At 55.2% G+C, this 25,068-nt stretch overlaps 1 protein-coding gene across 8 annotated transcripts; it reads left to right on the top strand.

Moving 5' to 3' along the window:
* The first annotated feature begins 7,037 nt into the window (after window positions 1–7,037).
* Erfl (ETS repressor factor like) lies at window positions 7,038–24,853 on the top strand. Of its 8 annotated transcripts, none has more exons than NM_001370804.1 (6): window positions 7,038–7,394; window positions 20,162–20,241; window positions 22,441–22,675; window positions 22,911–23,106; window positions 23,205–23,322; window positions 23,922–24,850. In NM_001370804.1, exons 2-6 carry the CDS (start codon window positions 20,175–20,177, stop codon window positions 24,362–24,364), a joined length of 1,059 nt encoding a protein of 352 aa, NP_001357733.1. In that variant the 5' UTR covers window positions 7,038–7,394; window positions 20,162–20,174; the 3' UTR covers window positions 24,365–24,850. The 8 variants fall into 8 exon arrangements, with proteins under 8 accessions (NP_001357733.1, XP_030098307.1, XP_030098305.1 ...); XM_030242447.1 differs by lacking the exon at window positions 7,038–7,394 and adding an exon at window positions 7,499–7,665 and having other exon boundaries at window positions 23,922–24,853; XM_030242445.1 differs by lacking the exon at window positions 7,038–7,394 and adding an exon at window positions 7,699–8,821 and having other exon boundaries at window positions 23,922–24,853.
* Window positions 24,854–25,068: the final 215 nt, after the last annotated feature.

Here is a 25,068-nt window from a genome sequence, read left to right as displayed (position 1 = left end):
GGTCCCCTGTACAAGGGAGGCTCCTGCACCTCAGCCTTATGTATCCCCAAGAACTGGGGCTGGTGTAGGTGGGCAGCGGAAGACTGTCAGTCCTCTATCTGAACCCCCATAAATGAGGAGAGGGATCCCCGTGGACAGAGGCAAGGACAGCACCAAGGTCACCCTGTCCAACTGGCCAAGAAGCTAGGCCTCTGTCCCTGATACCACCTGTGGGATGGAGGCCAGACAATAAGAAGGACTTCCTGGGCCATGAAGGTTGGGAAGAAGGGGAAACTCGGGGTAGGCAGGGGTGCTGCCCCGGCCCCCACCCCCACCCTGAGAAGCTTCCTAGCTGGGGTGGGCGGCAGCAGAGGCAGGCGGTGGTGGCGGCTGCCGGGGAGAAGATGAATCTTTCATGAGTGATTTGCGGCCGCCTCTTCTCGTCCCGTGTTGTTTAATGTTTCAATTTGGGCGAAAGCAAAACATTCAATCAGGCGGATTAAGTGCGTAATGCGTCTCATCGCTCAATCTGTCGCCTCCGCCGGGCAGCCCGCCGGGTGGGGGGGGGGGGACTGGGAGGGGGTTGGCAGGCAGAGACCCCAGGCCAAGGGAGTCCCTGTCCCCAGCTCTCCTCCTAGGATTTGCCACCAGAGCCCCTCCACTTGGACGGTCTCACCAGACTGCAGGGTCTCAGAATCCAGGTCTAGCCTCCTTTGCCCCTCCCCACACCACCCTCTGCTCCATCTCCGGCTCTCCACTTGGCTTTGGGGGGGGGGTCTAGCATCATAGCCATATCCCCCCCCATCTTTGTCCACTTCTTTCCTGTCCTTCTGGGCGTGCGTGCCTGATTCTGCTTCAGTCTATGTGTCTCTCCGTGAGTGTCTGCCCTCTGTCTGACTCCTCTCTGACTATTTCCTGTAGCTAGCTTCTCTCTTCCTTCTCTGGATCTGTCCCCAGTGTTCCTTCACCCCCAACTCTCTCACTCAGCCCCATGGCTCTCTGCCTCACAGTATCCCTACAGGTCTTGCATCCCATTCCCTGGCTGACAACTTTTGATACTCTCAGTCTCTGTCTGCTGCTCCTGAGACCACCTCGGGCCAGACTTCCTCATCTTTATTCCTCCCTCTTCCATGACTCCCCAGCCACACTTGTCCTTTCCTCTTTGGAAACGAGTCTGTCAGTCCTCTGCCTGATCCTGTTCATCTGTCCATGTTCATCTCGGTCCCTATCTCTCCATCTATCTCCACCCCACCCCCCTTTCCTTCTCTATTCTGTCTTTACTGGGGCTAATGGCTCTCTCTAGCTTCCCTCTTGAGCTACCATGGTCAGCAACCGTCCCTTCGGGGACCCAATTTCCATGTCCGCTAGGGGGCAGCAGGCCCAGGCTTTACTGCTGGGGAGGACCTCGGAGGCTGAGGGGCTTTCATGTGGATCAAGTGGTGTCCAGGCTTCAGGGCTCCTCCCCCAGACTCTGAAGTTCAGATCCAGCCTCCTCCCTCAAACCAGGAGGTCCAGACCTCGGCCCTCCTCCCTCAGACCCACAGCGTTTTCCTGGAGTCCCCCTCCCCCATCTCCTCCATCCAGGCAGCCTTTGACCAGCTCAGGGATAAATGGAAATTTCAGCTGGGGGACTGACAGGCTCTAACCAGAAATGTTGTCACTACTGCCTGTGACTGAGACCCCATGGGGACAGCCAGGCCAGGGCCCCATAGTGTGCGCAGGCACAGGGCTTGAAATACACACAGATGGGAGTCCAGGAAACCAGACTGGAATGTTTGCACAGATGCCAGGACATAGGGACACACATGCAGTGACACCACCCACCCCCAACCACAGCATCCAAAGGCCACTCCATCACCCCCTTCCCCACCACCACATACACTGAGCTTCTGCCCATCAGAGCAACTTTGGAGAACAGTATATTCCTAGCATGAGTGCCGCCCCCAGCCCATTGCAGACCCCACAGCTTTGCATCTGCCCCCCCCATGCTATCCCTTCAGCTTTTACCCCTGCCCCTTCATGCCCTTCAGGAACCATTCCTGTACAGCTTGGTTCCCTCCTCTCCTACCCCTGCTCTATTTCTTGCTCCAGCTCCCTAAATTTCCCTCATTCTCAGGCTCCCTCCCTCCCCACATATCTCTGTCCTTTCTTTCCGTCTGTTTTTCCTGCTGCTTTCTTTGATCTGGCCTTTGTCCCCATTTCTCTGAGTCACAAGAACAAGCTGCTAACACCTAGGACATCCTCTTGGGAATCCTCTTGATGACTCTGTGCTGTACTTTCTTATTGTCTGTCTGTCTGTCTGTCTGCCTGCCTATTCATCTGTCCGTCTGTCCATCTGTCTTTGTGCTTGCTTTATCTTGCCTGTATCTCTGAGTCCCTGTCTCCACCTAACTAAGCTCCTGGCTCCCAAGTTTCTCCCCCCTCCTGTGCATCCCTGTCTCCTAGCCTCTGTCCCTCTATCTCCCATCCCTGTCGCTCTGTCCATCCATCTCGATCTCCCTCCCAGCCCCTCCCTCCCTCCCCCCTCTCTCCCTCTCTGTCTCACTCTTCGCCTCTCTCTTTTCTCTCTCAAGTGTTTTCAATTTTATTCTGAGTGGAATTAACTACCCCTGATGTCAAATTGCCGCCGAAATCGATAATAATATCTTTACAAAAGAGGATATTCTTCTCTCGGAGAACGGCCTCTGAAAAATGGAAAATTTAGTCGAAATTGATTCATTACTTGACACTTTATAGAACGGCTGCGTATTGATCGCACCTGTCATGTCCCATCTCCCCTAATCGAAGCTGAAGGCCGGCTCCGATGCCTGCTATTTTTCATAATTCCACCGCAGCCGACAGCTCCACAAACACCGCGCTCTCGCTCAGCCTCCACCTCCCGCGCTAGCCACCGCCGCGCGCGCCCTCGGCCTGGCCCTGGCCCCACGGCCGTGCCGTTCCAACACCGAGTCCCTCGGTCCATCTGTCCATGGAGTCCCAGGATGCCCTCTGTCTGTCCTCCCTCACCCGAGGCCACTCTCCCTTGCCTTCTTTCTACTCTCCCGGCCCCACCCTGGCCCTAATCTGTCTGTCTGTCCTTCCCTAGGCTCCCCCCCCCCCATACCTCTTTCTGTCTTCGGAATGTCTTCCCACCCCCATCTGTCTGTCTGACCCTTTCCCCCCCACACACACTCCTTGCGCTTCCTGGCGTCTCCTTCTGCCCCTACCTCCACCTCCCATGGTCCCTCTGGAGCTCTTAGGTCAGGGTGGGTGTCAGTTGTGGGTTTTTTTTTTGGGGGGGGTGCCACAGCCTGCAATTCCCTCCCCCATCAGACTCACTCCCTGAGTCCGACATTCACAGTCAACCTGCCTCAATTCCAGCTTCCCCATTCCTCCTAACCATTCCTCTGCCTCTTGAGAGTCCCGGGCTCCCTCCAGCCTCCTTCCCTACCCAGTGAGGTACACTGTGCTTGGCCCCAAGGTACTGAAAATCAGACATAGGCCCTGGCTTCAAGGAACCCAGAGCCACTCAGGGATGTTGTTGTCAAGATCCTCCAAAGGGTTTGGGGTGATAGGGATGGTAACATGGGAGTTCAAAGCTGGGGTGCTGATGCAGCTGGCACTGTCCATAGTGTCCAGGTGGACTACCCACACCCTGGAGTCCATGTACCCCAGACCCACTTCCAACACCATTCAGCTGTGGAATAGTGGGCAAGAGATGTCTGTGCCTCAGTTTCCCCATTGGTAAAATGGAGATAATGCAGATGACAGTATATACGTACCTCATAGGTTGTGAGAACTGGGTTAATAGCACACAGCATGCAGGTCTGTGGTGCAAAGGGGACCCACAGAAGTGTTCACCATTCTGACTACTGTCCAGTGTGGAAGGACCAGACTCATTCAGTACCCAACAAGCCTTGCTTCTGCTCCAGTGGCCTCAGGCTGCTGTGGGGGAGGGGTTGGGACAATAGGTTCTCAGAGGTGAGAAGTTTCATCACTGTTAGCTGCTCCCAGAGGCAACCTTCAAGGAGGTCAGTTCCCAGAAAGCTTCCTACCTCGCCCCTTAGGGGCTTTGAGGTTTAATGGTCATCATAGCTCTCAGATGCCCTCTCTGTCTGTGGCAAAAACTCGGTCCTCTAGGTGTTGAAGGCAAGAGAGGACGTTCCCACCCCAGCCTCTCTCCACACTCTCTTAGAGGACATTACGCACCCCAAGGGCATCCTTTCTCTACAGGGTATTAACTACAGTTTTGTGCTCCTGCAGCCCCCCTAGGGAACTTAACTACAGCTTAATGATCCCCCTCCTGTGAGATGCTTCCTACAGGCAAGTGGGTGTTGGTGACACTGCTAAACAGTGAATACACAGACCCAGGGGGTGTGACACCTCTGCATAGGAATGCCTCACCCGCAGAGAAAGCTCCAGCTTTAACTGTGCACCTACTGTGTGTCTTACAAGGCGCTGCACACCCCAGTGGCCACCTTTACGGGTATCCTCTCCATCCCCCAGGGCTCCAGAGACAGAATGTAAAGCTTGAGAAGGCTTACTGCACAGAAAGTGTTATAGAGACTGAGAGGCACTTGGTGGGGGTCATGTGGGAGGGGGGGTACCAGGAGAGGTCTGAACAATCGGATATGAGTTGGTCAGGTAACCAAGGGCGTCTGATCTCCCCTTAGAGGGAGGGGGAGCATTCGATACCCCATACCCGACTGGACATTGTAAGCTTCTTAAAGGTGTTAGAATCTCTGGGATTTCTGAGTGGCCCCCTGAGGGGCTGTCTTCACCTTTCCTAGAGCAGAAGGTTTAGAGAGAAAGTATGAGGCCCTTTGGACATCGGCCTACAGTAGTCTTTGGTGTTGCTAAGATTCCAAATAGCCTACCTGCAGGAAGGGTGCAGGGTACAGTGTGGTCCCGTGTGTCATCTGGGTGTCACTTACAGTCTGAAGGTGTTCCCCTTTCATAGGTATCCTACCATAGCACACTTTGTGACCATAAATGCAACAGTAATGACCCCTCCCTTTTCCTGAGACAGCCAAGGCTCACCTTGAACTCCAGATCCTCCTGCCATACTTACCCTCTGGGCAGAAAAGATAAGTGACACACACACACCCCATTTCTAGATAGTGGGTTTTGGTTTTGTTTGTTTGTTTGTTTGTTTGATTAATTGATTGATTGATTGATTGATTGATTGACAGGGTTTCTCGGACCTTGCTAAGTAGACCTGGAATTCAGAGATCCGCCTGGCTCTGCCTCCTGAGTGTGAGATCAAAGGCGCGTGCCACCCAGCCTGGCTCCCAGCCAGTGCTCTTAAGGAGTCACATCTACCTACAGGGTAGACACCAATGGGTGTCTCACATTCCTGAGGGAACTCCTATAACTTCCTCCAGGATATTCAGAGTCCTGCTCTGGTGGTGGCTGCTCTCTACCTCTGGGGAATGTCACCATGCAACTAATGACACACCCTAGGTCACACTCTTTACTTCCCAAGGGCTTCAGTACAGCTTTGGGAAGCAGTGCTCCCAGTGGGGGTTGGAGGATCGGACTTCCCACTAACCTCCCTGGGTTTGAACAAGGTGGAACCAGGTCAGTCAAGCCTAGGTTTGCACAAGTTTTAGTAGATTACTTGGGAAAAATCAATGTTTATAGCAAGCAATGCATTTGACCCACCCACCACTCTGAGTTAGCCCATTTTCAGATAAGGAAACTAAGACCCAGTGATGTAGGCAAAATGGATGATGAATGTCTGCTCTTGAAGGGCTGGAGTGGTGACTGCCACTTAAGGGTTCTGGACACAAAGTATCCATTTGGGCATGCCAGTCTTGAAACATAGTTGCTCCTCCTGGGAGAGGCCGCACTTACCCCAAATAATGAGGTTTAGAGGTCAGGCTGTGGTGGCAATATGCTGACAACTTCAGCATCTGGGAAGTGGAGGCAGGGCAGGAAGAGCAAGAGCTCAAGGACAGCCTCGGCTACATAGTAATATGCTGAGTCCAGCCTGGGCTACGTGAAACCACAATCCAAACAAAACACAATGAGTTCTTGGGGCTTGGCAGTGGGGAGAGGCCTGACATGGGGAGTGAGGGGAGAGTACAAACTGGGGAAGAGAGGCCCCAAAAGGGTGGCGTTGAGAGGGCAAAGGGAAGGTGATCAGTTAGAGAGCAAGGTCAAGCTGCAGCAGCAGGTCCCGTGGATGATGAACTGCTCTGGGGGTCCTGGAGATGCTTGATAGTATCTTCCAGTGAGAGCAAACTGGCTGAGCCTTTCCCAGCAGGTATGCACTGTGAGACTAAATCGGCGCCTGTGTGAAGGAAAGCGCCTCAGGGTGTCCAACCTGGACTCCAGTCGGTCTGTGATTGTCCAGTGTGGGTCTGCACCCTGATGTGGGGTATGTGTCGCTGTGACACCCTGTGTCTGTGCACTCCCTGTGAGGGTGGATCAGGAAGGAAGCGATGGGGGGGGGGGAGGTTTGTGTGACGAATTTGTGTCTAGAATACAGGTCATGCTCGCTGGTGATGTGCCCGGCTCTGTGTTGTATGGTGCATCTGTGTCGTGTGTGTGTGTGTGTGTGTGTGTGTGTGTGTGTGTGTGTGTGTGTTTGCATGGTCTATGTCACTGTTTCTATGTGTTCCTATGTCTGCGTGTCAGCTGCCCAGTCCAGGCTGTGTGTGTGTCCCTCCTTGCATAGGCCAGGACCCGCTTTACCTATGTGTAGCAGCGGTTCCTTCTCTACCGCCTGTCCGTCTGTCTGCGAGTCTTCCCCATGTAGGACGAGGAGGAGGTGGGGAGGAAAGGGGAAAGGTGTTAGGGGTGTCTCTCTGCCCCTACCCCACCCCCACTCTCTCAGTCCCGGGATCGAACCTTATTTAGAGTCGCAATTCGACATCTGTTTTCAAATTTGATCAGCTCTGAACTTTATTTTCCGAGTTTGAGGAAAATTATATTCCATCGATCGCGCGCCCGCCCCCTCCCCCGCACAGCCGCCGCCGCCGCCTCCATATATCTGCGCGCCGAGCCCGGCCGGGCGGCCGCGAGGGCGGGAGAGCGCGCCGCGCCGTGGAGGAGCGAGGGAGGAGGAGGAGGAGGAGGAAGAGGAACTGCAGGGGAGGAGGGGGCTCAGAGACACAGTCCCCCGCGTCTTGGCCCAGAGCTGGGTTCGCAGCTTCCCGCGTCCGTCCTCTGAGCGCGTCTCTTTTGGGGTGTCTCTTCTCTGCATCTCCCCGTCTCTGCTCGTGCCCCTCGTCTCTGTCTCCCTGTCTCTGTCACGCTGTCTCAGGGACTTCCAGACCCCATCCTCTCAGTCTCCGTCTTCGCGGGACTCCGAACATCCTGTGTCCCTCGCCCCGGGGTCTCCTTCCCCAGGACGCCGCGGGGCCATGGCTGCGGGATCCGAACTTTAAACACTTCTCCCCGGACCGGAGCGGATGCGCAAGGCGCGGAAAGTGAGTGAGCGCCGCGGGCCGTCTCGGGGGCGGGGATGAGGGGCGGGGATTGCTGTCCGGGGCGGGGGCCCGGGGCACGGGAGGTGGTCCCCAGAGACCCCGGGACAACTTGGGGGTGTCCGAGGCGGGGCAGCTTGGTGGTCGTCAGCGGGGCACGGCTGTGCCTTAACTCTGGGGAGTTGGGGGGAATCCCGCCGGAGCATCTCGTGGACAGGGGTGCGAGGTGGGAGGGATGAGCCCTGGAGATAGGACCTCGAGACTAGGGTGCAAGGTATGGGAGAGAAGAGTGTGCATATGGGAGCCTTGGGAATGGGAACAGGACATACTAGAGTGTGACTATTTGGGGGTTGGGGCTGAAGGCTGACTTGAGCTTGGGTCTGGGTATTTGAGCCTGAGGAGGCTGGACATTTAGGATCAGAGTACCATGGGTTTTAAAGGTCAAGACTGGAGCTTAGAGACTAGAGTCGGGGATATTTGGTGCTGAAGCCCCAGCTCTTTGGAGATGGAGTTGACTCGTCGGGGATGGAGGTCAGGACTGGGGTTGTGGATGCTTGGGACTGAGGATCAGCGCTGAGATTTGGATCAAGGAGAGAGAGAAAGGAGGTCTGGATTGGGGCTGGAGTTCAAGTCTGAGAGTCTACAAAACTGTATCTGCATATTTGGCGTGAGAGATCACAGGATCTATGGGAAGAATATTGGAGCCAGACCTGGGGTCAGCCCATTTGGGAGCAAGAAGTGCCTAGACTCGAGCTTTGGTCTGGGGATGTCTTGGACCCCCTGTGTAATTCATCCTTGGACCACCTCTGCCATATCTTCACTGCCCAAGTATCTCTTCACTGTCTCTCTGTCTCTGTCTCTGTCAGCATCTCTGCATCTCCTTCCAGCTCTCCAAGGAACCAGGAGCGACTAACTCCCAGGATCTGTCTCTCTAACTCTTTATCTCTGTTTCTCACAACACCACTCTTACCTCGGTGGCACTAACCCTTAGACTACCCCTCCCAGATTCCCTGTGCCTATATCTCTCCCACGCAGCATCTCTCTGTCTCTCACTATCTCTCCGTCTCTGTCTCCCCCAGTATCTCTGTCTCTGTCTCCCCCTCGCTGGTTTCCGCTCAGATTAAGCCGGGGACCTAATTCCAGGCCCAGGATCGAATTTTCTGGCAACAAAGGGAAATAGCGAATCGATCGGTCGCTCCGGAGATTAAGAGACAAGCGGCGCGCGGATCTATCACGGCTAAACGGCCCCCCCGCCCGCTCCCCCCGCCCCGCCGGCCCGCGGAGGCCCAGACGCGCTCCGCATCGCCAAACAGCCTCAGGAGCCCGAGCTGCCCGGCAGGCCCAGGCTTCCCCAAGCCCTGAGCTAGAGCCACGGGAGGAACCTGACAGCTCGAACTGGCTCCTGGGAAGACAGCACACCTGTGCTTCAGGTAACACCCTCCACCCGCACCCCACATCCAACTCACCTGTGCCTCCATGTTCTCCCCATCTGGACCTAAGGGAACATGGCCTGCTTGTGACTGTCGTCTGTTCCCCTCACATGCTTCTGGGGCTCACAGGGCAGGTGCACACAGGGTCCTCCAGATCGCTGCCCCAGAGAAGCTCATTAGCATAACTTAACCGGTGCCCTCTCTTACTTACTCTCCCAGGTTACACCTGTTTCCCCAAATCTAAACCTCTATCTGAACCTTTCACCAATTCCATTTCTCAAGTCACACGGTCCCCTGCGACACTCCAAACCTTTCCCTCAGTTCTCTCAGAGAACTTGATTCTCACAAGCCTTTATATGTAACCTATGCCTCACCCCCAGCAATACCTGTTACACACACACACACACACACACACACACACACACCTCTTTCTTTGCACATAGCAGCATGACCCCACCCACCCTCCTCATCCACCCTTACACCCGTCCTTCCAAAACTACACTCATGTGACCCCCACGCCCTCTCTGCCTGCATAGCCCTCCCTCACACTCACGGGACTGTAGCTCAGTTCACAGAGCACCTGTGTAGCGCAGAACACTGAGTTTCATGCCCAGCACTGCCTAAACCAGCATATATACCCACGAATCCAGCGGAAAGGAAGATCAGAAGTTCAAGGTCACCCTTGGCTACAGAGTGAGTTTGAAACCAGCCAGGGCTGTGTAAGACCCTGCCTGTCTCCAAACCCAACACACTTCCTGCCATCTTTTTTTCTAAACCCGCCTTCCCCACTGGTCGCAGAGACAGAGACACCCTCCTCTGCCACCTGCTCTCCAGCCCCCCCCCCCGCCCACACCCCCCCCCAGATCACAGGCATCCCTTGCTAGCATGTATATCTTTCCTGATAACTCTGCCTGTCCAGCAGAGCCTTGTCCATGGAGACACCGAGAGCTGCATGGCTGCATGGCTGGTGCTGGCAATTTCTCATCTCTACCACCTTGTCTCTACAAGACATGTCCAGGCTTTTGGCCATGGACACTGCCTGACTCATACACATTCCCTCACACCTGTGCCTCAGGTACCAGATGTCCCTCCGTGTGTCTTCTACACACTAAGCACGCGTGTCTCTCACTTCACAAGGTCACACCTGTTCCTCGTCTTTCTATCCCAGGCATCACCGCCCTCCGTCTCTCTGCCTTACACCTCTCTTTCTCAACATCCTCCAAGGGGGACCCAGGCTTCTGGGCAAACCTGGTACCCCAGAGGCAGGCACTTCTCTCCTGGTACCTGCTCTACCTCTCTCTGCTTATTCCCACGCGTGTAACAATCCTCACTCCTCGGTAAACATCACTGAGCACCAGTGAGCCTGCTGATACTCCAGCCCACCCCTCGTCTTCACTGTTAAGCCCTCTCAACCTGTTGCTCACACCTTAAGGACCAGTCCTTCAGATCCTATCTTATCTCCAATCGCTCCATCCCAGAAGCACCAGTCCTTCCTCACAGCCCATCTCCATCCAACTAGTTAGTTCCCTAGGGACTGCTCACCTCCTTAGGCCGGTTTTGCTGCTTGTAAGCAATGCCTGTAGCGTTTGCTAAATATGTGTGAGACCTGTGGCCAGACACCTGCATTAGCTGCTCCCTGCATCATAGAGACCTTAATCCAGGCCTAGTGACAGGAAGCTTCAGAGGCAGGAAGGTCAGAGTTCAACCTACCTGAGCAATTCTGTGAGACTGTCAGGGTTTGAGGGTGTGGCTTGGTGGGAGAACACTGCCTTATATGAAGGGATAAACCCGAGGTTCAACTCCAGGCACTGGGGAGGGATATGTATGTCTATATGTATGTATGTATTGTGTATTATGTATGTATATGCATACATATATGCGCGCGCACACACACACACACACACACACACACACACACACACACACACACACACACACACAACTTACTCTGTAGACCAGACTGGCCTTGAACTCACAGAGATCAGCCTGCTTCTGCCTCCCGAGTGCTGGGACTAAAGGCCTGTGCCACCACCTCCCTGCTGAAGGCTGGGATATTCTAAGAGTCCAGGTGCTGCTGCTGCTGCTACTGCTAGATGTCATAGCTGACTTTCAGCAGCCTCTATCACACACACACACACACACACACACACACAGACACACACCCCGGGAACCTGCTCTCCTTCACCTTGGTGGTGATGCTGATGGCAGTGGATTCTAAAACCACCTCATGGGACCATTATAGAGTGGATACTTGACCTGTGTCCCCATTTTACAGAACCATAAACTGAGCTTCAAGAGAAATTGTTTTTTTTTCTGAGGTCCCTGAAACTGGACACTGTGGAAGAGCTGAGTCTAACCAAGGTCGTGTGACTTCAGGGATGGCCTTCCCAGCCAGACAGTCTTGCTTGCCTCCCACACCTGCCATCAAGCAACCTGTCCATCTCATCTCCTTAGCAACTCTTGTTTCTCCATCACCCAGAACTTCCCAGCCTTCCCTCTTGCCCTTGGGGTACCCAGGCGTCCATCACACTCAGCTCTTACAGATGTAGACCTCTGGGACCCAAGCTCTACCTCAGGTCCTTTCCCTTCCACCTCCCAACTCACAGCCAACCTTGCCAGACACCCACCCCACTCTCCTCTGGTCCCCTCTTTGCCTGCTTTGGCCTCTGTCACCATCTCCCTTTTGCCAGCCTCTGAGTCTGTCCTTGTGTGTCCTTTGGTGTCTCTCCTTACCCCTCCTTCTTCCTCCTGTGATTTTGGGACTGTAACCCATGTCCACATGCATGACAGAAAAAACCTCTACCATTGATCTCTATCTCCGTCGTTGCACCCTCTTTGAGACACGGTCTAATGTAGCTCAGAGTGACCTTGAACTTAGATGTGAGCAGCCTCCACCTCCCAGTGGATGGGATCACAGGTGAACACCAGCAGGCCTGGCTCTTGGCCCTTTTCAGTTTTGAGGCAGGGCCTTGCTCAGTTCAAGCTGGCTTTGAGCTCACTCTATAGCCCAGGCAAGCCTCCAATTTGTCCTCTGCCTCAGTCCTCCAGTATCTTGAACTACAGGTGTATAGCATCTGCCTCAGCTCTGTATCTCTTTATATATCTGAATCTTTCTATTTCTCTGTCGTCTACTATCTCTCTCCTCATCTTTTCATCTTTGTGCCTTGTGCTCCCCTCTGACAGTAGAGATACTGGGGCCTTAAAAGCATCCTGACCTGCATCCAAGTCTGGGCTTCATCACTTATCCTTGTCGGACTATGTCCAAGTTAATCGTCCCTGGTCACGCCTCAGTTTTCACATCTGTGAAATGGGCACCCTGGCAGTTCTTACTCTAAAGGTGGAGGTAAGGCTGGTGCTGAGGGAAACTACAGGGACAGAGTCATGTAGGGAGTTAGATTTCTTTCTCTGCATCCTCTCTGTCCCTGTCTCTTCTCCAGGGCTACCACATGGCCTGGTTCACAGTTGGGAGTGTGAGTACTGTGGGGAGAGAAGATCATGAGGTGGGCAGAGGAGTCCCAGCCAGCAAGGCCTGGGCATGGGACTGGTGTGGGGCTGGGGACAGGGATCGATCCGCCTCGGCGGCAGTGCTAGGGCCAGGATTGCATCTTGTCACAATAATTTATTGCTCTCATCCTGTCTGATCGATGGCGCTGAATTAGCACCGCGCCTGATACCCCTGGAGCCCAGAGCCTCCCCCAGTTTGGCTGGACCCTGCCCCTTATGGGATCCCCACAGCAGCTCAGCTCCCAGTGCCCAGTGCTGGCCAGCCCAGGCCCCTCTGCCAGCCCAGGGTGCTTCTGGCCCTGGCCCTTCTTCATGTCTGAGTTTGCTCCTGCTCCCCTGACTGCCTGTCCTCCTGGGTCCTCGACTCCATTTCTCTGTTCCTAACTTTCAGGTCTCCCCCACAGCCCCCACACCCCCATGTCTTCCATTTTGTCCCAGTCTCCGTTTTATGTCCAACTCTGGATCCTATTGTCTCTGTCCTCTAGCTCTTCTGCTGTGCCCCAACATTCCATCCAGGGTCCTCTCCTGACATGTCCCCTCCACTCACCTCTGTCTCTCTGGTTCCCCGAAGTGTGTGTGGCCACTTTGCCAAACCCTACAAGGGAACCCACAGAACCACTAGGGCTTGCAGATCATTCTAGAAGACTCTCTATCCAGCCACTCTCTCTGACACTCTGACAACATCATACAGTTGTCTTGTTCCATATCTAGGGCCCTGTCCGTGGTGGATGGCTTTGCGCATCAACAGGTCAGCTTTAGGGAGGTGGTTGGACCACTGGGGCAGAGGTCAGAACTTCTGTAGATGCAGGTAGGCACCAGGACAGGGACAGTGGTACTGATGCGGTAGTGAGGTTTGAGCTGGGCCTGGGATGGAGCAGGTGGAAATGAGGAGGCCTGGGTTTTAGTGTAGGGAACACCAGAGCCCCAGTACTGAAACTGAGGTAAGGAAGGCACTAAAGAGAGTCATGAATCCACACGGCAAGGGGGGTGTGGGGGACACGGGGTGGGGGTGGGGTGTTCACCATGGTGTGGAGGGGGGGAGTCCTCTGGCTGTCTCAGCTCTTGTCTCCTCCATCCACTCTCTTGCCTCTGCCCTAATCCCTCAATTTTCCGCATCTCTGCCCCCTCCCCTGCATCCTTGCTGACCCAGGTTCTCTGGTGCCCTGGCTCTCAGCTCTCTAATTTACTTCCTCTCAGCCCCTCTCCAGTCATTCCCTCTTCCAGAATCTCCCTGATTCTGTCTCTCCTTGTCTCTCTGTCTCTGTCTCTTCTTTCTCTCCTATCTGCCTGTCTCTGTCTCCTTGGGTCTAGCTTCCTCTTTCTGACTGTGGGAAGTCTACTCTGCCTTGGTCTCTCACCCTGCCTCTGGTCCCATTAGCCTGTTGGCCCTTCCCCTCTCCCAATCTCTCTCTCTGAGACCCTGTTTGTCCCCCACACCCACCCCCACCCCAGCCTCTTGCATTGGCCTCTTGCATCGCTCAGGGTCTCCGTGTCTCAAGAGGAAAGCCTGGACTGGGGCTGCTTGCGCCTCCACCTCCATCCCCTCCCCCAGCACTGTTTTGTAGGCAGGGTGCGTGGCACTGCAGCTCCCAACTCCCTGGGGACTCTCCCTCACCACTACCCCCACTGACATCGTTCTGCAGGCTGGCTGCAGCCCCAGGGACATCCGTGCTGAGACTGGGACTCCAGGAGAGAGTCAGAGACTCAAAGAGACAAGCATGGCTCCAGACCAGAAAGAGATACAGAGAGAGACAGGGGGTGGGGTGGGGTGGGGTGGCAGGGTCCAAGGTGGGGCCTGGGCCTCCATTCCTGCCCTTCCAGGCCCTGGACTCCTCTTTCCTTTCTTAACCACCCCAAATCTGGTACCAGCCAGATCTCACCCAGGCCTTGTCCCTGTCCTGCAGTGAAGCCTTCTCAAAGGTCCCCTTGTGTGTCTGTGTGTTGTAGCACATGTAAATATGGCCTGTGTCAATTGTTGTGTGTGTCCCTGGGCACAGAAGATTAGGTGTGTGTGTGTGTGTGTGCGCGAGAGAGAGAGAGCGAGAGAGAGGTCGTGGGGGCTGCCCAAAGCCACACACATCTATGGATGTGACAGTGGGACACACATGTGGGTCCATCAGCTGTGCGTGTGACTGCCCAGAACTCTGGGTTGAGCTGTGTTTGGTGTTTCTGCATCTGTGCAGGGCTGAGTGACCAAGGCAGGACAGCTGTCCCTGAGGGTGAGGAGGTAAGGAGCCTGAGTCCAGAAGTGGGGTGGGAGAGGCAGGGGCGCTGAGGGGCCACTGTCAGTGGGGGTGCTGAGCAGGAGGGGCTCACCCGGGAAGCACAGTAGCTACAGAGGCCCCCAGACCTGTGCCAGACCCTGGCTGTGTGGCAGACTGTTGACGGTGGTTACTACATCTCTGAGCCTGTGTCTGACTCTGGCTTTGGATGCCTATGGTGTTCTCGCTGTGTGTGCATGCACAGACAGTCATTTGGGAGGCGAGATGCAGCAGGCTGGAGTGAATGTTGGTTTGCAGCAGAGAGGGTGTGCATGACCAGTCCTGAGGAATGCTAACAGCGCTGAGCGTGTGCATGTGCACGTGTGACCTTGTGATTGTGCATCCCTGGGTGGATGCTGGGGTGCTGCTGCGTGTGTGCACAGTGTGAACCTGTGCTCCATTCTGGGTGTGAGGCCGTGTCTATGATGGCATGTCTGCCTCCGTGTGGATCTGTGTATCAGGAGTGACCCTATGTGACAAGGGGTTTCAGTTCTTGCACTTCGTGGTATCTGTATGCAGTCTGGGGGAAGCAGGGACGGCATGTGGTAGTTGTGGTATTTGGAATGTGGTATGTGTATGACTTGGTATCTATGTGTGGTGTATGATTTCTATGTGGTCTGCGTGTGTGATATGCATGTGATGCATATATGGGTGTGTCATGAGTACCTGTACATATGGTATGTAGTAGATATGTGATGTGGTGTGGTATGTGGTGTTTATATGTTGTATGGGTGTGTGGTGTGGTATATGGAGTGTATGTCACATGGTATTTGTATGGCATATAGGAGTGTACAGTTTTGTTCGTGAGGTACGGTATGTTTGTGATATGAGTGTGTGGTATGTGTACAGCAGATATGTAGAATATCTATGGTTTATCTACTGTACAGGTGTGTAGTGTGTGTGTGGGTGTATAGTTTGCCTAATGTGTGTGTGTAGTATGTCTTGTGTGTGTGTGTGTGTGTGGCATGTGTGTAGTATGTATATGGTGTGTGTGGTACACAAATGTGAAGTATGAAGTTTTGGCACAGTCTCCCCTCCTAGGAGCCAGGGCAGAGAGTATGGTTGATGTGACCAGGGTGAGAATTGGGTGACATTTGCGGTAAGGTGGCAGGTATTGGTATGACAGCCCCTGAGAGACCTCTTTTTTGTCAGGACAGCCATAGGAGCTCATGCTAGCTGGCAGCATGCCCGTGGGCCCAGAGTGTGGATTGGTCTGTGTGCCCATGGTCAAGCATCATCTCTGCTGTGTGCACAGATGTGTGCACATTGGCATGTGGTGTGAGGAAGGGTGAATGCAGGAGCTAGGGCGTGTGTATGTGTGTGGTGTATGTGGGAGCAGTGTGTGTGTGTGTGTGTGTGTGTGTGTGTGTGTGTGGTGTATGTGGGAGCAGTGTGTGTGTGTGTAGTATATGTGTGAGCAGTGTGTGTGTGTGTGTGTGTGTGTAGTATATGTGTGAGCAGTGTGTGTGTGTATGTGTGTGTGTGTGCGCGCGCAAACGCATGCACAAGCTGTACGCGGGCGAAGTGGTGGGAGAGGGGTCTTGGGCCGAGTCTCTCTCCTCTTTAGACAGAGCCCCGGAGAAGATATGAAATTTAAAAAAAAAATCAATTTTCATTCCACTTGTGCAGATTGTGTTAAGGGGAGGTGGGGATGGGGGGGCCTGGGTGAGGGATGAAGGGGTTGGGGGCGGTGTGAGGCCTGAGGCGGCTCCCGAGGCGGCCAGCGCAGCTTAGAGAAATCAAAACAACTGGTTAAACCCCAGCCCAGGGGGCTGGGGTGATGGGGTGAGGAGACAGAGGCAGAGAGGCCCAGAGGCCAAGGGGGACGGGGGAGGGCGTCCAGAGACAGAATGAGAGATACTCAAAAGCATCTGGAGACTAAGGCACACAGAGATGAGCAATAAAAAGACCCTCGGTGACAGACAGACAGACACAGACAATGAAGGGGACTGAAGAGACGACTATGTAGCAAGCACACGTTTTGAACACACACACACACACACACACACACACACACACACAGAGAGAGAGAGAGAGAGAGAGAGAGAGAGAGAGAGAGAGAGAGAGAGAGGAGAGAGAGAGAGTGAGATTCACAGATGACAGACAAACCCATGGTGGCAGGGACATTGACGTTGCTGGGCTGCTGTAGCCTCTAAATGGGCGCCCCCACCCAGCTGAACTGAGCCCCTATGTCTAAGTGAGAGTGTTGCCTCTCTCTGAGCATGGGGGCTGCTGTGGGGTTTCCCCACTGTGCTGATCATATTGGGGACTCTGACTGTGGCTCTATGCCTTTGATGGGTGTGGCCTCACATGTGTGCCATCTGGCTGTGGCAGCCTGTGTTTGTGGTGTTTTGTGTGTCTGCCTGTGCTCCAGTTTGTGTTTGATGGAAGGTCTCTAGTACCTGTATGTGTGACTGTGCCTGCTGCTGACTTGTCTGTGCTGCTGTGTATGGGGAGGGGGGGGGGGTCTCTGTTTCTGTACGACATTGTCTCTCTGTGTGATTGCACTGGTGTGTGACCTGGTGCCTGTGTTACTATGCATCAGTCTAGGCAGATCTTGTGTCTGGTTCTGTTGTACATGAGAATGTACAACATTGATGTGTGACTTCATTGATGTGTGGGCTGTGGGACTGTGCATGGTTCTGTCTCTGTGTGTGTTTTGAGTGTGACAGTGTGTGGGGAATGCAGTGGTGCAAGTGACTTTGTTGGCCTGTGTGCTTGCAGGAGGTGTGGGTCTGTGTAATTGTGCTTGGTAAGGAACAGAGGGAGGCAGCCTTTGCCTGCCCAACCCCTCTCCAAGCGGCTGCCTCACTCACGCACACATTCGGTGCCATGGCTTCGGGCGCTAGAGATGGGGGTGAGGGGGGGCTGAAGGAAGCAAAATAAAATTAAAAATTAAAGCTTGCCCGGAGTCCCCATCCGCATCGTGCCGGCCGGCTGGGAGGGGCTTGTGATGCTCCCCCTCCTCAGCCACTGGGGCTGGGGCTGGGGCTGGGGCTGTCTGTCCATCTGTCCAGTGGCTCTGCCAAAGCTGCTGCCTGGCCCTATAGCCCCGGGCCGAAGGCCCTACTTCCTCCATGGGTCGATCAGCAATCAATGGGGCCAGGGGGGTGCCAGGGGCACGGCGAGATCAAAGGAGTCCCAAGAGAGGGACACTGGGACTGAAAGAGAGACCTAAAGACAGAGATGGGGACTTTGCAAGAAAGAGAGACTCAGACAGGGAGGCAGAGATGTGGAGACCCAGAAATGGAGAGAGGAACCATGTGGAGACTAAAGGCCCAGGGACACAGAGACCGAGAGATGAGACCTAGAGATGCTAGCAACCGACATAGGAGAAATGCTGGTCTAGGTGGAGACCGACCCGGCTGGAGGGGCCAGAACCAGGTCCTCGGGGCTGGGGGGGCTGATACACAGGACAGAGACCAGACACGAGAGAGATGGGGAAAAAGTGGCAGCAGAGACTGCGAGAAGGCAGAGATGTGTGTGAGAGACGACGGGGGGAGCGTGGGAGCAGGGCCCGGAGCGCCGATCCCACGGCTCCTCGTTATAACGTGTCCGGAGGAGGCGGCGGGGAGTTGAAAGCGTTGGGAAGAGAAATCAAAACCAACACGGAAATGAGAGGGGCCAATGGGGGGTGGGGGTGGGGGAGGGAGGAGGGGGACCCAGAGAGGCAGAGAGAGCAGGAGGGGGGAGTTAGAGGGGGGGGTGAATGTGGGGAAAGAGATGGTGAGGTGGTGGAGACCGTTCGGTAGAGAGACGGGATGGGCGGGGCTGAGAGGAAGGGGCTAGGAGGAGGAGGGAGAGTAGGCAGATGAGGACAGAGATGAAGAGACAGAGATAGGGGAAAACAGAGAGACGTGGGGAGGTGGATCAGTGAGGGATGCAGAAGGAAATAGGGGTAGGGACTGGGAGACAGCTGTGGGAAAGCGGGTGGGCAGAGACAGAGAAATGGGAGACGGGACTGAAGCACGGGAGGAGAGAGTTGAGGAGAGATGGGGGGACCGTTCTAGGTGGAGGAGAGGAGGGAAGAGAAGAGAGGCCGAGTGCAGGGAGAGATCAAAATGAAGAGGAAAGAGATAAGGAAGGGCTTCCAGAGAGATGGAGTATGGGAGGGGTGGCCCTTGGCAGAGGCGATTCCAGGGGGCCAAGGAAGTGTTGGGGGAGTTAGATACAGAGAGAGGACAGAAGTACCCAGGAGTGAGGCGGGATTTATGGCTGTATGGAATGAGAGAGGTGTGTGGAGTGTCTTTAGAAGACCTAATGGGTGGGGTATCTGAGGGAAAGGGTGTGTGTGGTGTTGGATCTCTGAGCGCAGGCAGGACGCAAAGGATGTCTTGTCCAAGGGTAGCTGCAGTGAGTGTGAGCGGGGCAGAATATAGATGAGGGTATCTGAGGGGCTGGGCTCACAGAGGCCAAAGGTGCAGAGAAAGGGGTGAGGTCTCTACAAAGCAGGTTCTCTGAGGGAGTGGGGATTTGAAGGAGTCCATGCGGGGAGGAGGCAGATCCATGGGGAATGAATGTCCTAAGGGGGAGGGTGCCACGAAGCAGGAAGCGGTGTCAGAAGACAGAGACTAGTCAGGGAAGGGGTATCTAAGTGGGGATGACACTCTGAGGGGAAGGGTATTTGAGGGGTAATGCCACTCTGAGGGGACAGGTGTTTGAGGGGGGAGACTGTCTGTGGGGAGGGAGTGTCTGAGAGGGGAGGCTGGCTGATCTTAGAAGGAATGGAGAATCTTCTTTGAGCAGCAGGTTTGAGGCAGGGGTCCATGGGTTCCTGTGGGCAGCAGGCTTGGGTGGCTCTACCTTGAGAGGGAGGGGAAGGACTGTGTGTGTGTGGGGGGGTGCAGCTCCCAGAAGAGGAGACTGAGAGGTGGGCAGGCCAGTCTAAGGGGAAAAAATTAGAGAACCTTTGGTGAGCGGCAGGTTTGAGAGAGCCATGGGGTAGGGGAGCTGTGGTCTGTGGGCTCAGAGGGCAGACTTGGGGCTAGGGGGTGTCTACTTGGGGAGGGAAGGCAAGGACCGGGCCTGCTCCTCCCAGCCTAGCTAGCAGATACCCAGCTCTGTCCACTTTGAGCTGGCCACTGCTGCAGTGTGAGCCACAGAGGGAGCTGCCGGGGGTCAGCCAGGTGGGGGCGAATTTGTGTTTTCGAGCCTGATAAATCTGAAGTAGCTGGAGAGAGCCACACGCAGAGGGAGACAGAAAGACCCAAAGACCCAGGGACCAATCCCTTACTTCCCCAGAGATCAGGCAGGAGGCAGGATAGCCAGAGACCCCATGTGGGGGGCATTGGGGTGGGTGGAGGGTGTTGAGGGACGGCGCGTGGCGAATTGCCGGACTTAAGTGAAGAGGACCGCATAGAGGAGGGCGCAGGACAGGAGGGAAGGACAGCGGCTTTAATTAAAGACACCGGGACTGCGGGAGGGGAGAGAGTTAGCCGGGAGGGGTTGAGGACTGAAGCAATCAGGTGGGCTGGCATCAGGTTGAGGTCCTGGGAGGGGAGGAGCCCCGCAGCTCCTACCCCACTGGCTGACCCGGTTCTCTTCTGCTGTCCTGTCTCTGTCCCGGCTTCTGCAGGGCTCGCTCTACCATGGACTGTAGCTGTGTCTCGGACCTTCTCTTCGCCCCGCCTGCCCTGCCGGCTCTCTGGACCCCTGGTAACTGTCCTGTCCATCCTCACAGCCTTTCCCAGGGGCTGCACCCTGTTCCTTATCTTTCCTCTTCCTGTCTCTCTCATGCACCTGTGAACCTGTCTGTCTCGGTCCCCATCAGTTCCCTGGCTACAAACCCTTTCATGAGAAAGTTGACCAGAAACTTCTTCATGGTCTGCTATCCCTGCCACCTGCTTGCTGGGACACAAAGGTCCAGGGTCTTTTGGAGGATGAGGACGGAAGGGGCGGAGATGAAGGATTTCCGCACCATGTCCATTTGGCTGCACCTCCCCCGAGCTCTAGGCTAGGCACAAGGAGAGGGCACAGCCTAAAGAGAAGAAAGGAGAGGCATGTGGTGTTTAAGCCAGGGGGAGAGGATCTTCTTGGCACGAATGGGTCACTAATAAGAGGGAGTCTTTGAGAGCATCTGTCTGTCTGCTCTGAGTTTCACTGTGGAGTGTATGCGTGCATGTGCGACACTTCAGTGTTCCTGAAGGGGTCACAGAGGGCAAGTGTCTGCAGGGGGCCATCTTTGTGTGAATGCACGCCTGCTCATACACAGATTGGACCACAGAGGCCACAGGAATGATTCAGGGACTCTACATCTCGGGGTCATGCATGTATACTTTTGGCGTCTGGCAGCTTGTGTGCCATACTCCTGCTTTGGTGGGGTAAAGAGGATTTGCCTGTCTCTGGTCGTCTGTGGCACTCTCAGTGGATATCTGAGGTCTATTTTGCAGGGTGTGGGTAGATGGCCCTGGGCCTGTATATCAGGATCTGGGCTTGGTTTCTGGACTGTGTCTGGGGTTGTCTATGCCTGCCTGCTGTATTGGTCCTCTCTCCAGCGGATCCCTTCTGGTCTCTTGGTTGTGCAAACATGTTTGTGACGCGGTGGCTTCCCCAGGGAAGTGAGCTATGGGTATGAATTGGCCAGGGTCCATCTGGACGGATTGTCGATGGCATCTGAGATGAAATGGCTCAGAGATTAAAACTCCCCTTCCACAGGGAGTGGCGACCACTGCCTGTCCTTTGGCAGTTGGGGCATCACCTGCACATATGTACCAGAGGGCAGCCTGCACCAGTGAGATTCTGCTACTTCCTGCCTCCTGCTTCCAGAACCTCAATCCAGAGAGGACAGAAACTATCCCCTGGCTACACAGCAACTGGATACAGGGACCCAGGTCTCCCAGCTCAGCATAGTCCCTCCCATGTCCCAGCCTTTGATGGCTTCCCTAGCCTTCCCTGTCTCTTGTACTGCTCTCAGCTTGCTAGAGACCAGATTTAAATATGTGTTCACGTCTGGATCATGGCAATCTCTGGGAAGGTACAAGACAAGGGATGACATAGGAGCTGGTGTGGACACTGGGATCCAGAGCCTTCTAGCTTGGAAAGACCAGGGGTAGGTAGGATCTCCGCTCCTGGTCTCTAAGTGTGTACAGATGGCGGGAACCAGGAGACTCCTCCCAGGGTGAAGTAAGGCCAATTGGACCATGCAATTGCAGACATACACAGGCTGGAGTGTAGACCTGGGAGGTTGTTTGGTTGTCTTGTTACTGTGCATGTGCCCGTCTGCCTATCTGGGGACTTGAGTGTCATGGCCTCATTATCTTTGTCACACCAGGTGTTAGCTGGGTGTTGGGCTTGTGTGTCTGTATTTGTGCATGTTGCCAAGGGTGTACCATGCTGGGTTGTTGCATCCATATAGTGTAGGCAGCCTACATCTGTTTGCTTTAGCAGCCCTAAGCAGGAGTGTGTGGCACTTGGGTGTGGTTGTGTCCCATGGACTAACATGGCAAGTGGATGTCTGCATGATGTGCTGTCTGCCATGGGCACCTGCACGGCTGTGCCTGCATCAGACACACAGCCTTCTACCTGACAGCTTGAAGATGGGAGCACATGGGAAGGGGCAGACCAGAGGTAGATACACAGATGCATACGGGCTGAGTGCCAGGAGCGCCTTAGGCAAGGGGCAGATCACAAGTCACTAGAAATATCTCAGGCCTCCCTACAGGGTGATCACTGCTCAGAGTGGGCCCTTTTCAGCCACGTCCCAAGAGCCGTGGATGCAGGAAATGGGTCCCTCTCAATTTCACCCTCTCCTCCCTTGCTCTCAAGAGACTGGGCATCTCAAGTTGCAAAATCCAGTAATGCCCAGAGCCCCCAACTGTTTCCTAACCTTAAGGCCTCCCTGTCTCCTGTCCCTAGGGTTTGCCTTCCCAGATTGGGCCTACAAGCCCGAGTCATCTCCTGGCTCCAGGCAGATCCAGCTGTGGCACTTTATCCTGGAGCTGTTGCAGAAGGAGGAGTACCAGGGCGTCATCGCCTGGCAAGGGGACTACGGGGAATTTGTCATCAAGGACCCCGATGAGGTGGCCCGTCTATGGGGCATTCGCAAGTGCAAGCCCCACATGAATTATGACAAGCTGAGCCGGGCCCTGCGGTGAGGAGGGGCTGTGGGCCGGACCCCCATCCTGCTCTCTCCTCCCTTCGCTGTCCTTTCTGCCCCCCCAAAGGTGGGGCATTCCCTCTGTATCCTAGGACTGAATTCCAGTGGACCCCAGTACTTGTGAGTGGAAACTGGGAGGGGGTGGCGATGAGGAACCTGAGGAACCTGAGCCCGGCTACTGCCTCACCCCCCCTTGCCCCTCCCCAGTACCCCATCTTCTCTCCCACAGTTACTACTACAACAAGCGCATTCTCCACAAGACCAAAGGGAAGAGGTTCACCTACAAGTTCAACTTCAGCAAAGTTGTACTTGTTAATTACCCACTGCTGGATGTGGCTGCTGCTGCCACAGGCTCCCCTCTCTTGCTGACCCCTGGGCCCTTTGCTGGGGCACCTGGGCCAGATGCTCCACCCCTGACCCCTGAGGTGAGTCTGGATACTGCAATCTTAGTGCTGGAAGAGGGGTGTTTTGTGTCCTCTCCAGAGGGGGCTAAGCAGTACCGCCTCCCTACCTCCCTCTCCAGACCCTGCAGAACCTGTTCTCTGCCCCACGCCTAGGAGAGCCAGGGGCTCGGACACCCCTATTCACCCCAGAGACGGATAAACTACGTCTGGACAGCCCCTTCCCATTCCTGGGTTCTGGTAAGGGGCTGGGGGCTGGGGGAGGGGATCAGCACACGTGGAGTGTGTACTCCAGGAGATAAGATAGAGATGTGTCTACAGAGTACGTGTGGGTACATGTGTTTAAAAGCCAGGGAGGGGATGCGGCAAAGATGTAGCTCAGTCAGAGTGCTTGAAGCAAGGTTACAGTCAGTGCTGCAGCAGTTGGGTGTGGTGCACACACCAGAGACCCCTGCACGAGGGACACACAAGTTGGAGGACCAAGCTCAGTCTTGATCCTGACTACAGATCAATCAAGTTCAGTGTCAGGCTAAGCTACGTGGCACCCAGCACTCAAGAGGCCGAGGCAGGTAGATTATGAGTTGGAAGCCAATTTTGGTTATATAATGGGAACATTTCTAAAAGCCAATCAAGGCAGAGAATGCTCTGCTGCAGAACAACTTAATGGGAGGGAGTTGGCTACTTGGCAGGAGGGTTTTGGGGGCAGGCAGGTTAAAGGAATAGGGAGGGAAGTGGGGGAGGTGAGGTGGAGGGTGGGAGACCATGCAGGAGGCACATCCGCCATGAAACAGGGCCCCATGGCTAGTGGGCCAGCCTGACCTGTTCCTATGCCTCTTCAGGTGCCACAGGCTACTCCAAGCCGCCCAGCCTGCTGGGTCCTTACGGCCGCGCCTTCCCTGAGTACCCCTGGAACTTCAACCCATACCTCACCGGCCCCTTCCCCAAGTTGCCCCCCTCTCTCTACCCACCTCACTTCTACCCCAACCCTTTGGGTTCCCTGGGCCACCTGTCTGCTGCAGGAGCAGGGGGAGGGCCCATGGCTGCACCCCTGCTTGCTGCGACAGGGGAGGGCCTGGGCCCTGAGCGCCCCTCCGGGCTGGCAGTGGCCCCTCGCCTGGCACTGCCAGGGGCTGGAGGCCCAGAGGCCACATTGGCTGGGAAGGAGGACAGTGACTCTGAGCTGGAGGTCACGGATGTCAGCGGCTGCAGCTCTGACAGTGAGGGCGATGAGGGTCCAGTGTCCCCCAAGACCAAGTCAGGCAAAGGGGGGAACGGCAGCTGAGCAGGTGTAGGGTGGATCCTGCTGGTGACCAGGGCAGTCATCCATGAAGCTTCTACATGGTCTGCCCTTAACACTAGCGCAAGGCCCAGGGCCAGCCCTTGGCACCCTCCTGGCCATTTCTAACCCCCAAGTGGAGGTCACACCTTCTCCAGAGTGGAGAGCAACAGGATGGCCTCTAGTCTCCTCCCAGGTTCTGATTTGAGGGGGATAACCGCCTGGCCCCACTCTCAAAGTGCAATACGGCGCCCAGCCTCCCCTGACCTCCTATGTGCTGTGACCTGCGTGTTCGTGTGGCAGTGTCCCCAATCCAGTGCCAGCCCCCTCTTGAAATCCTCCCACACAGGTCCCCTTGGGGACAGGGAGATCAGAGCAATAACCCCGCCCCCGCCCCAGCCCCACCCAGGAGGGGCCCTCTCCCCACCGGCTCCCGTTCAGATCCCACGGCCACCTCCAGAGTTTACTACAAAAATAAAAGAACTGAGTGTGCGTTGTGGGTGCCTCACTCTGCATGACCACGGGGCACACCTCACATGCAGCGTGCACGTGTGTGGAGTCCTTAGTACAGTGAGGGAAAAGGGACAGGTGTCTGTCATCTGAGTCTGAGCTCTGAGACCCAGGTGTTGGAAGGAGAACCAACTCCCACAAGTTGTCCTCTGACGTAGCACACAGTGCGCCCCTCCCATAATATACTAAATAAAAATGTA

This window comes from Mus musculus, chromosome 7 (genome assembly GCF_000001635.26).
Source record: "Mus musculus strain C57BL/6J chromosome 7, GRCm38.p6 C57BL/6J".
Taxonomy (NCBI): Eukaryota; Metazoa; Chordata; class Mammalia; order Rodentia; family Muridae; genus Mus; species Mus musculus.
Note: the sequence above shows the minus strand (reverse complement) of the source record. Positions and strands in the feature narration are given on the sequence as shown.